The following is a 12922-nucleotide window of genomic DNA, read 5'->3' on the forward strand; positions in this document are numbered from 1 at the left end:
ATATAAAAATATTGTTCAAAAAGAAGTTCAGTCAAAAAACAAGTACATAAGAAAAAAAAATGCAGAACAGATTTCTTAAAATTAGGCAGTAAAACAAAAGCAAGCAAACACCCCAAAATAGCAATGTTTAACATTACATGGTTTGGTGGCTAAGAGAGAGCATTCATAAATGCAGCTCCATCACTTACTTCCTCCGGTGTTATTTTCCCCATTCTATAGTCAGGGCAATACAAGGGATTAGCCAAGGCATTCTTGTAGGCAGCATCGTGCAAGTTCTCAATGACACCTGAGAGACAGATAAATGACAGGTACTCAAACGTACGGACAGCTATGGTGTTTTTTAAAAAAAATGTTTAAAAATTAATTAATTTATTTATTCAGATTACATCTCAATTGTTTTCCCTTCACTTGTATCCTCTTGTTCCTCCCCCCCGCCCCAGGTCTGTGACAGAAGGGGACCTCCTCCCCCACCATATGGTCACAGACAATCAAGTCTCATCTTGGTAGCCCGTTTATCCTTTCTGAGTGCCACCAGGCCTACACACCTAGGGGGAGTGGTCAAATATGGGGTACCAGAGTTCACGTCAGAGTCAGTTCCCACTCTCCCTGTCAGGGACCATCTCAGTCGGGTATAGGTCCTTGGGAACGGGAGTTCTTTGAAGCATTGGTGGACAAAGATAGATAGGGGAAAGTTTAAGTCTGAGTGTATTTTGTAGGCAAGCAAGCTAGATTTTTTTACACATTTTGAGACGGGGAGTGTTTTTTGTGGTTACATTTTTTTTCACACAATTTAAAATACAGGATGTAGAGTAATGTTGTCATCAATCTTGAATCATTCTTAAGTTATAAGACTGGTATCAGTACGCATGTGTCCTCTTTATCAAAGGTCAATGTTCTCTTATTATGTTAAATATCTGTGTGTCAAGACAGTTTTTTTAATTCGTCACAATCTAGAGATTTTTTAAACACTTTATTTATAAGTCATAATATAAACTATTAACTGGTGATTAACTTTTAGCCATGTTTGTTTTTAACAAGTGGAGTGGAACTTGGTGGTAAATTCTGGGCCTAACGGTCCCTGGCTGTAGTCCCAAGTTAGAGTGTTTCATAGTAACAGACTCATGTTTGGAAAGTTCTGATATGAGCGAAAAAACAAAGACAGAATATTCCAAAACAATGAGAAAAAATGTTGCAATCAGTTGCTCCTGGCAGGAACGTCAGACCCATTCCAGGAGGCTCTCCCAGGGTAGGGGTCATCGCCTCGGGTTGTGCATTTGTCACACACACTCCACTGGAGGGGTCGTGCGTGACTCTCCACACAACTGTGGAGAACGTCCTGTCCATTGGCTAGATCTGAGTAGGGGCTCAATGTTTACTGCATGTATTGTCCTTGGTTGGTGCAGTAGTTTGAGCAGACCCCCTCGGTCCCAATCCGGCAGCCTTGATGGTCTTCTTGTAGGTTTCTAGGACCCAGCTATGGTATTTTTCAAAGACAGCAGCAAGCCTGTACAGATTTGAGATTCAAGTTTTCAGAGACTTGAAATTTGTTACACACGACTTCTGGCAACTTTTAAGGTTGTGCCTGTGGAATACTTGAGAAAAGGGGAGCAGCTGCCTCTGCAAGACAGGAGCAATTCACTTAATCTGAATCTGACTTTACTCCAGGTTCCCTCCCTAAGTCATGAGTGAGTTGCCAGGAGACAGGAGGCTAGGAAAGCGCCAGGCTTAGGTTCATCACAGCTTCTGTGAGTCAAAAGCTACCACTGGCCTGGACTTACTCTTTCTTGGTGCTCTGGCACTGCTGTCCCTGCCTTCCGGCTTCTGTGCCTTCTCTGGAACTATTTCCTATATCTGTTCGTTATTTGGCACATCCTGATGCCAAGGACTGTGCTAGTTGCTAGAAACAAAGATGAGTCAGATACAATGGCCACAAAATGTTGAGGGGAAAATTATGAAATAAAATTGTTATGAGTGCAATGTCAGCAGTGAAGTGTGCAGCTGGACACATGGAACAACAATGGAAAATGGAAAAGAGTGAAAGAAAGAAAATCTGTGGAAATTCTCCTAGAACGACTGAGTGATTCCCAGGTGAATAATTTGTGAATAGCATAAAATGCAGAGGAAACAGACAAAGTCTGACTTGGTGTGTGTGTGTGTGTGTATGTATGTGCGCGCGCGCGCACGCTTTGGGGGGTGTTGGTGGCAGTAAGTGCTAGAAAGAGAAGATGTAGGGGTAAGAAACAACAGCTAGAAAGAAGAAAGGCTTTGCAAAGTCTTCACTGTTAAGGAATAAAATATGTTTAAGGAGATAGGTATGTTTAATCTGATTTAAACATTACACACATAAACAAGTATCAAAACATACATGGATCCCATTAGTAAGCACAATTTTGGTATATAAATAATAATAAAAACTAAAAGAAGGAGGGGGTCAGATGAAAGCTATAAAGCTAGGCAAGAGCTTTGAACTCTAACCCACAAGCTGTTTTTAAAGGATGTTCACTGGTTTTCAAAGCAGCAGGATCACTGGTGAGGAACCAGGAAGTTGGACTAAATTAGTCATCCTAGAGATGGAGGTGAAAGTAGCCAGAGATGTTCCAGGATGTGTTTGGTCAGAAAAAGATGAAAGCTGGAATGCAGGTGGTGAGAAGCAGCCACCCTGGATGTGTAAGTTATCTTTTCTACAACGTTGTCATTTGATCACATTCCTCTGTGACACAGCATCACCTTGATATATTAGGCACACAAACTGAAGCTGGAGAGAGGTTCTTTCTCTAGAGCTTTGCATTTGGTCCCTGGTGTCACTCAGAGTCACAGCAGCTGGTTCCTATTCTGGTCTACCTGCTCATTGCTGTTCCTGCCAGAAGCTGTGTAATACCTAAAACACAGCAGTGTTTACAGATTTGCTTTGCCAGCTGTATCTGTTAAGACTATATAATCAAACATTACAAATATCAATGCAAAAAAGTTATTTTAAGAATTATGGAGGGGCTGGAGAGAAAGCTCAGAGGTTAAGAGCACTGGCTGCTCTTCCAAAGGTCCTGAGTTCAATCCCCAGCATCCACATGGTGGCTCACAACCATCTATAATGAAAGCTGGTGCCCTCTTCTGGCCTGCAGGTGTACATGCAGGCAGAACAGTATATAGACAATAAATCTATAAAAAAAAGCTGAATGAAAAAAAGAATTATGGAGTGTTTTTTTTTCTTAATTTTTTTTATTAAAAGACAACTTTTGTACAGTATCTTTTACTCACGTTTTTCCCACCCAACTTTCTGTTCATTCTCTCTCTCTTTGAAAACAAATAAAAACCAGGCTGGGCAAAGTGGTGTGCACCTTTAATCCCAGCACTCAGGAGGCAGAGGCAGGTGGATCTCTGAGTTTGAGGCCAGCCTGGTCTTTAGAGTGAATTCCAGGATAGCCAGGGTTACACAGAGAAATCTTGTCACAAACAAACAAACAAACAAATACTCCTCCCCAAGAAACATACATACACCCTGATAAAAATGGAAATCAAAATAAACAAGCAAAAGATCAGTAAGACAAAAAAATGTGGGGTGCGCTCCGAAAGGACCCTAAGGGGGAGTAACAGACGGCAGCAGCATGCAACTGTAAACTGCAACAGCAGAAGCTGTACAACAGACGGCTGCTGGGTTTGTTCTAAGCAAAACCAAAACCAAAACCAAAGCTACCACAGCAAGGAGAGAACATGCAGGAGTCTACTCTCATCTGCCCACTATCCAATGGAGAAAGTAACAATACAACTGCTTAGTAATAACAAAACAAGCAAGAACTCTTCAGTAAGAAAGCACCTTTCGGGGGATGTTTTCATGTCCACATAGGACTTTGTTTACAAGCGGATCTCCTCTAAGCTAGTATCTTGGAACAATGAGATGGAATCTGCAAATGTACTTACGCGTCTGTGAATTCTGAAAGGCAACAGCTTTGTCAATCTTTAGCTGAGACTGTAGGGCAGCCACTTCCCAACGGCGGAACTCTGGCGCTGTGGTGACATTGAGCAGGAACTCCATCAGGATTTCACTAGAGACAATCAGGGAAGAGGTGCAGGTCAAAACGTCCACCAGCAGTGTGGCATGCAGCCTGAGGCTGACATCTGACAGGCGGAGGCTGGAGGACTTTGCCTTCTGGGCGGGCTGAGCTATCAAACAATACTTTGTCTTGAAAAATCAAGAACATGGATGGGAGCTCAAGGATAGAAGGCCAGCCTGGCCTGCCCCAAGGCTCTAGGTCAGTGGGTCTTAACCGTCCTAATGCTGCGACCCTTTGATATCCTCAACCATAAAATTATTTTCATTGCTACTTCATAACTGTAATTTTGCAACTGTTAGGGATTCCCAAAGGAGTCGAGACCCACAGGTTGAGATGCACTAGATGATTTCCAGGACCAAAAAAAAAAAAAAAAAAAAAAAAAAAAAAAAAAAAGGTAAAATCAACATTTAAGGTACCAAAATCCTAGGTCTGTGGTAGCTTTTGAAAAAGTGGTTCTTTTATGTTGGGCTGATGGCTCAGCAGTTTTAAGGACATTTTCTGATACTCCAGAGGACCCAGGTTCAACTCCTAGAACCCATATGGCAGCCTACAGCCATTTGTAACTACTCCTAGGGCATCCAACACCTCTTCTGGCTTCCTTGGGTACCATGCATGTGGTACAGAGACATCCATGCAGGCAAAACACCCATACGCATAAATAAAAATAAAAATAAAGTAAACTAGTTCTTTTTAAAAGATAAGTAACATTCAGTGTGTCTTGTAGACAAAAAGTGGTGGTCACATCACTATATAGTAAGTAGACAGTGGTCCCTAAGATTTTGTGTGTTAATTATGAGAAAATAAGATACTCAACTATAGTCTTATTTGTGGTTAGGAGTCTAGTCAACACCAGGCTGTGAATAATATTTCACAATAAAAGTCTAAAGTCACAGTGACAAAGTCAACTGAGCAGTAATGTGGTTCCCTTTCCAGTGTCATGAACTTTCACCCACACTCTCCCCCCCACACACATATAAACATTAAAAGCGAGGACTTACTGAGAGAATATGTTATTTATCTTTCTGACACCTTGTTTAGGTTACCTTGTTTAATATAAACTTGGTACTTTTAAAAAAAGCAAATATTATTTCTATTTTTATTATGAACTTTTTTCTACTTTAGATTTGAAAGTTTTATTACATACATATCCCTCTGCACAGACTCATAAACTTGAGTCCAGGTACCTATGGAAGCCGAAAGAGGACATTAGACCCCAGAACTGGAGCTACAGGCAATTGTGAGGCTCCAGATGTGGGTGTTAGGAACCAACTTTTGGTCCTCTGCAAGAGCAGTATACATTCTTTGGTTTTCTGAGACAGGGTTTCTCTGTGTAGCCTTGGCTGTCCTGGACTCACTCCATAGACCAGGCTGGCCTTGAACTCACAGATCTGCCTGCCTCTGCCTCGTGAGTGCTAGGACTAAAGGTGTGCGCCACTGCACCCAGTGCAGTATACATTCTTAATCACTCACTAAATCATCTCCCTGGTCTCTAAACCGTTTTTTTTTTTCAGATGAATTTTTATTTAATACAATAGCCGATTTCACTACGACATTTTCACACATACACGTCATTGTACTATCTGCCCCTAGAATCCCCATAAAAGCCGACGTTCCCATACATGCATGTACTTACATGTCATTCCGGATGCCTTCTACAGTGTAAGCCATGTTTTCCCTTGTTGCAGTCACACTGAATTGAAAACAAATTGCAGTGAATTATCTAAATTAGAAAATAACATTTCTTACATATTCTTTGTTAAAGCACCAATTCTTTGTACTACCAGTGAACATATATATTCAACTAAAATTTTGAAGTATTTTTTTGAAAAATGGCAAAGAAATCCACCTTAAAAAGTAATCAAATTTTGATTCATGCTACAACATGAATGAACCTTGAGGACTTTACGTTAAGTAAGTTACTAACAAACATTTTGTGTAACTTATTCATACGAAAAACAAAATGACAGCAAAAAGTAAAGCTAGCATTCCAACAAAAGGACAGTCAAAATCAGAAAAAGTAGGATGGTGCCAAGATGAAGGGCATGGGAGGTCACAGTTTAGTGGACAAAGTCTGAGTTGGTTCCAGTGAGGCTCCAGAGGTGGTAATGGTAATGATTAGCAAATGCCACTTAATGCCATGGAACCCTATATACCTTTCAAGTGGCAAACTTTATGTTCCACATATTTTACAATGAAAAACAAAAGGGCAATACTCAACTTTATACCCTTTAGACAGCAATTGCCCTATTTCAACTCCAGAAACCATACCCCTAAGTACAGTCTTTAAACTCTTACACAGATATACATATTTAGTTCACGTCCTAACTACACAGCAGTTAGGAGAACTATTAGTTCTTTTAAGAAGGCCTATTTTATTTATGTATATTTTGCATGTGCCATGTATGTGCAGGTGCCTCCAGAGGCCGGAAGCTGGTCTGAGATCCCCCAGAGCTGGTGATCAGGTTCCCTGGAGGTGCACTAGGCATTCTTAGCCACGGAGATTATTTCTAGCTCCCAAAACTATCCCCTCTTCATCGTCCCATCACGGCCATCACTCCATCAGTCCATTTCCTTGAACAGGACTTTCAGCTTTCAGTCTTTACAAGATGACACAGATAAGGCACCACAGTACCACACTGACGACACTGTTTCCGGTTTCCTCTTTGGGGAATAGCCTTTTTCTACTCTTTGTCCCCCTTCTCGGTTTTTTTTCCCCCTTCCTGATTTATGGTTTTTACTTTTCCCAACCAGAAATATTGTATACTGTATTGTGTGCTGCACACTGTAATACTATAAATATCTGCTCCCAATCAGTCACATGTGCCTACTGTATACACAGCCATGCTTCACATTTTTGATGAAAATTCTGTATAAATACACAGAAAATACCTTCTGTGTAAGAAATCTTTAATCCCTTTGTTAACAAATAAGAGTCACCTTATAATTGATTATTTCGGGGTTCCCCCACCACTTTAAAATAGGCTCTCATTGTATAGTCCTGGCTGGCCTGGAGCTTACTGAGCTCCACTTGCCTTGCCTGTCTCCCAAGTGCTATGTTAAATGCATGTACCATCGTGCCCAGCTCCCTCTGTATCTAAAGATTTACTTTTAGTGATGTGTATACATGCATGTCTGTGAGCAGGTATACGCATGTGAATGGAGCTGACTGTAGTGGCCAGAAGGTGCTGAATTCCTGGAACTGGAGTTACAGTAGTTGTGAGCTGTCTGAGGTCGGTGCTGGAAACCAACAGCTTCTCTACAAGAACAGTGTACCCTTTAAACTCCTGAACCATCTCTCCAGCCCTGGATATTTCTTGTTACTATTCAACAAACCTTAATTTACCACCAACTGCTTCAATTCCACGGGTTATCTTGAAAGACGAAGCTCCTTTGGTAGTCTTGAAAAAGAAAGGATATTTTTCTTAATAGTTCTTCAATGCCAGGTCTGCCACACATCACACTATATCAAAATCTATTTTAACTGGTATTAGCAGATCCAGAACTTTACTTGGCACGTCCTAACTAGCAGATACTTTTTAGTTAGAATTATGAGATTCAACAAAATGTATTGCATGCATGTACACATATATGTATATTTTTGTTTTGTTTTTCTGAGACAAAGTCTCTTTACATGGTCCAGGCTGGTCTGTAACTTTTAAACAGGTCAGGTTTATCTGAAACTCAGCTTCCTGAGTACTGCAATTACAAGCCACATGCCACCATACCTGGCTTAGATTTTAATACAAAATACAGTTGTGTAAAAATCCTACTAGCAATATGAGCTTACTAGACTTGTCTATTCTAAAAAGACTTGCATATTAGTGAGACTTTATGGGTGTAGTGTCTGACGTTACTAGGAGACACCATCTCACAGCAAAGTCCTTGATCCTCTGACTCTTACATTCTGCCCATGCCGTTTCCTGCACGTTAGGTGTGGAGATGTTTTGTAGATGTATCTAACGAGGACAACTCCAATGGCCATGCCAAAGAGGGGGAAAGTCCATGAGGCCTCAACTGTACAAAAAGAACTACAGGCAACTGAGGAAAGCTGGGAGTGGGATAGGTGGTCTTCCCGACAACAGAGCACAACTGGTCAGCCCTGAAAACACGCATACAAGTAGCATACAGACTGCACAGGTTATATGTAAGAGTGTATATGAAACACACACACACACACACACACACAATGTATATAGTAACAATGAAAAGAGAGGCTATGAATTTGAAGGAGAGTGGGAGGGTTTGGAGGGAAGAAAGAGAAAGGAGAAATGTTATAATAAAAAGTTGTTGCTTCCCCTTCTACTGGTTTCTTATGTCTTAATTCCAAAATCCAATCGGATAATAACAATTATCAGTGGCTAATATCCTGAGGTTTCTCATTTTATATTATGGGATTTTACAGGGTCGAACACCAGACCTTCATGATTCATGTCTACTTAGAACCTGAAAATGTGACTTTATTAGGAAACAAGGTCTTTGTAAACGAATTAAGGTCAAATCATACTGGATTAGCAGGAGCTCTAAATCCATTATGATAGGTGTCCTCGTAAGAGGACATCTGGACACAAGGTCAGCTAAGTGACAAGAAAAGTAGTGCTTTTCTTTCTTGTTTTTGGAGTGCTGCAGCTTTACCCTGAGGATATAAAGGAAGGGGAAGGAGGGCCTGCGGATGCTCTGACTTCCATTTCAAGTCTAAAACTGTAAGAGGATACATTTCTTTTAGTTAAGCTGCCCAGTCTGACACGACAGCTCAAGGAAATAAATAGAGGGACCCTGCTTCCAGGCTTCTGCTGTTTTACTAACATAAGGTTCTATGTGGTTCAGGCTAGCCTCAAACTGTTGATCATCTTGTCTCCACCTTTCAAGTGCTTGGATGACAGGAGTGAACCCCGATGCCTGGCTTGCTTCTGTGCGCACACAGACTCACAATAGGCCAGAGGAAATTGTGGGGTATCTTCTGAAGCTCTCTCCCTTACACCCCTGAGACAGGGTCTTCTCACTGAACCCAAAGCTACCTTTTTATGTTTTTTGGAGATGGGGCTTCTCTGTGTAGCCTTAGCTGTCCTGGACTCACTCAGTAGACCAGGCTAGCCTTGAATTCAGAGATCCACCCACCTCTACCTCTCAGGTGCTAGGATTAAAGGTGTGCCCTCCCCTTTGAAAGCTACCTTTTTTAACCTGGCTGGTAAGATAGCAACCTCACAGACATGCACGGCTCTGACTGGTTTCTTTACATGGGTGCTTTTTTGTTTGTTTGTTTTTGAGACAGGGTTTCTCTGTACAGCCCTGGCTATCCTGGAACTTGCTCTGGATCAGGCTGGCCTCAAACTCAGAGATCTACTTGCCTCCACCTCTTCAGTTCTGGGACTAAAGGCACGCATCACCACTGCCCAGCTGGTGCTGCTATTGGAACTCAGGTTCTAAAGCCTGCACCACAGCAAGGGTTTACTAAATCCTCAGCCCCTTATTTCTTTTCTTCCCTACAGGCCCAAGGTCACACATCATTTCCAAACACTAAGGTAATAAAGACACTTACCAAACTAGATGCAAGACGTAGTAAATGAGTGGTCCCCAAGTTGTTGGAGTCCTCATATCTGCTGCCTGCTTTAATGAATAAGCCAATTCTTGACAGAGGAGCATAGTTTTCCAGAGAAGCAATCACCAAGCCATTTGGTAATTTGGTAAACTGTAGTTAAAACCGAAGAGAGGTGTCACCAACGCCTGCTTTTTCCCGAAGAACTTAAGTTAAGCGGATGTGGACTCCAGTGAGCCTCTCAGTAGAACTAACCTCAAGATCCTCAGGCTGCAGAGGCACTCCTCCAGGGGTTGCTGAAGGTTTAACCTTCGGGGCAACTTTGAGGGAATAAAATCTCTAAAAACAACAAAGACAGGTTATGTTACGTGTGTTCTCAAAAGAACAGTCCTTGACATGTAAAAGCAATGCATCAGCACCACCACTCAACACAGTGATCTCAAGTAAATTACCACCATCATGGGAAGTTCAGACAAGTATCTCGTTAATAAATTTATTAGCCATTCAGTCTACCCAAACCACCCCCCCCCCCCGCAAATAGTTTCTTTTCTTTTCTTTTTTCCTCTACCCTTTTGGGGGGAGGGGAGGGGAGGGAAAGGAATGAAGGCCAGGATGACCTCAAAACTCATGATTCCTCCCGGACTACAGGTTTACACTCCTATGCCTGGCCTAAGTCATTCTTAAACTTCTACCTTATTTGTGATTTAAAGAGAATAATGAGCTCTCTATGATCTTTTTAAAAAGTACGCATTTTCTTTACTTTTTAATTCTTTTATTAAAATTTCAAGTGTTTCCTTCTGGTTGTAATGTTTTGAAAAGTTTGGATGGTTATGTTAACACTTTAAAAATAGATTTCAGCACTATGGCTTCCTATATTTGTCAGTCTCTTCAATTTCCAGCTAAGATAATCACTATCACCTCGATCACTTTAAGGATCTTTTCTCAAAGCCCCTGACATCTCCATCACATTTGCATCCTCTTAGGTGCTGCTCTACTAGGCACAGTCAACCAAGGAAGGGGCTCAGCTTCTTTGGCCTAATATCTACATCATCCTAAGATCAACAAGGGATTAAAGCAACAGCAAAATCTTAGAATAATAGGTAATAACTTGGATGATGGACCTAAATATATTCACTTTATTCATACACATATATTTACAAATTATACACAAGAATATAGTATTCTGATATTGCAATTATGCTTAGGTTTCACAGGGTTACTAATACAAGCAAATACATTCCCGTGATGCTAAGAATGTGTTGCTGCTGATTTGGAAGGTACCTGCAAAGGCCTATAACACTCCTACTCTCACTGCCCAGACTGCTGCATACTGAACACTCAGCTATTAGTGCTGGGTTCATCTGCTGCCAACGTTCACATGTTCTTAGTATTACTACCAACCCTTCAGTCCTGCTTTCTAATTATGAATCATAACGAACTCTTTGTCACTATCAATTTCGTTTTCTGGGCAAGGTGTATGTAGCCACTTGTGATTTTTTGGCTGTGATTTCCCAAAATGCAATTCCATAATATGCAAGTATACACATAAGAATAATCCACAGTTCCACTGCCAAGCAAGATTTAGGTTTGGGGTGGCAACATTTTAAAAACTCTGCATTTCTCTGGTTCCTTTCAGGAAAGGCTTATCTTCTCAACTGTCATACAATTTCTATTTTGTTTAAAAAAACACACACACACATCAATTTATTCTCCTGCAAAGTCTTGCCCTCAAAGGACTGTTAGTAATTGCCTGGTCTAGACTCAAGGAATACAACTTTAGCCTAAATTTGTACAATTCGACAATACATATATGTAAGCACAAAGCGCAAGGAAACACCATACCCAGGCCTGGCCTTCTAGTAGTCTCTCAACACTTACTACTGGCATTTGCGTCGTAACTCTGTGCTGTAGGGGCTGCTGTCCGTTGGATATTTAGCAGCTCAGCTCCGCTTACCACTAGATGACAGCAGCACCCCCCCCCCCCCAAGGGCTGTTAGGAACAAAAAGCTCCACATGGAACCGGCCAGTTGGGGGCAAATTAGCTCTTGCTGAACTGTAAATGCTCCCACTTTCATTTCTTGACCATCACTGTTTTACAGTGATAACGGGCTGATACATGAGGTACTTCCTCCACAAGTGACAACTACATAATTTAGGGTTAGGAAGGAGCCTCGAGGAATGACCAAGAGCCCCTCCCGTAGGAAGCCTTTAAATAAAAGACCGAGAAAAGAGCACCTTACAAATGCCAGGACTCAGGAGTGACAAAAAGCGAAGTGCGAGCACTGAGATAAGTGTCGCACTGCATTAGTGCATTTATTATACTCGCACACAGTGGGGAAACTGAGGCACCGACCGCAGCTGGGACAACCAGCGGCCCGGGGGTCGTCTGCCTCCGCCCTTACCTGTTCCCGGAGTGACCTTCAGGAGCCTCCCGAGAGTCGCCTCGCCGCCGCTCTCAAGCCCACCCTTCTCTCCGGCTTTCCCGGCGTGAGCTCTCTCCTGCTCACAGGACCCGCCGAGCCTCCCAGGCCTCTCAGCTCGCCCGCCGCCCGCTTGTCCGCGGGGTTCACCTGAAGGGCAGACCCAGGCCCGAGGCCCGGCTGCACACTCCGCATCCAGCCCCCGAGCGGCCGACGAGCCTCCCCCGCCCTGCCCTACGCGTGCCCCCGTGCTCACCGAGAAGGAGCCGGCCCTGCTGAGGAACTTCATGGTTCTGGCGGATGCCCTTTCCCACGGTCACCGCCACCGGTAGCAAAGCAAGATGGTGTCGGATGACCGAGTGTCCCAGCGTGCACTGCGAGCTTGCCCACGCCCCCTTGGCTGAGCGTCTCTCTACACACGCCGTGCTCCACTGCTCCTGGAGGCGGGGCCTGCCCAGCTCAGGTCGTAGAGAAGGTAGCGCTCTTCTAGGCGAGCAAGCAGCAGGGAGCTTAGGTTACCCTTTCTGTGTTCTTTTCCTGCAAGACCATGCTGCCTGTAATCCTAACTGCGTCTGCAACCGTCACGGTTACCTTGTCCTGCTCCGGTCCCGGGACTCGCAGGCACTTCCTGTTCCCCTAGAGATCCTCCTCGGCCACTTTTAGGCCATCAGGGTACTGTGAATTTGGTGACCTTGGTGACCGCAGAGGCTGGGGAGACCAGCGCCCTCCTCTAACTGGTCGACGCACTTGTACCTGGGCTCGCAGTGCACTACAAGAGGAGAGTGACTAGAGTTCGGTCTCGTGTACCTACTCAGATAAATATCATTGTTTCCTCCTGAGGAATATGAGAGAGAGAGAGAGAGAGAGAGAGAGAGAGAGAGAGAGAGGGAGGGAGGGAGGGAGGGAGGGAGGGAGGGAGG

The 12922-nt window shown here is 43.1% G+C and overlaps 1 protein-coding gene across 1 annotated transcript in view; it reads right to left on the reverse strand.

Annotated features, from left to right (window-relative positions):
- The window catches only part of UQCRC2 (ubiquinol-cytochrome c reductase core protein 2), a 24789-nt gene extending 12375 nt beyond the window's left edge, over window positions 1–12414 (reverse strand). Inside the window, exons 1-7 of the mRNA XM_084771919.1 lie at window positions 12259–12414; window positions 9838–9921; window positions 9586–9735; window positions 7383–7447; window positions 5683–5739; window positions 3916–4040; window positions 189–286 (exon numbers count right to left, since the gene is read on the reverse strand). Of these exons, the coding sequence (XP_084628045.1) occupies window positions 189–286; window positions 3916–4040; window positions 5683–5739; window positions 7383–7447; window positions 9586–9735; window positions 9838–9921; window positions 12259–12291 (612 nt within the window). The 5' untranslated portion in view covers window positions 12292–12414. The remainder of the gene's footprint in view (window positions 1–188; window positions 287–3915; window positions 4041–5682; window positions 5740–7382; window positions 7448–9585; window positions 9736–9837; window positions 9922–12258) is intronic.
- Window positions 12415–12922: the final 508 nt, after the last annotated feature.

This window comes from Acomys minous (genome assembly GCF_964271855.1).
Source record: "Acomys minous genome assembly, chromosome: 2".
NCBI lineage: Eukaryota > Metazoa > Chordata > Mammalia > Rodentia > Muridae > Acomys > Acomys minous.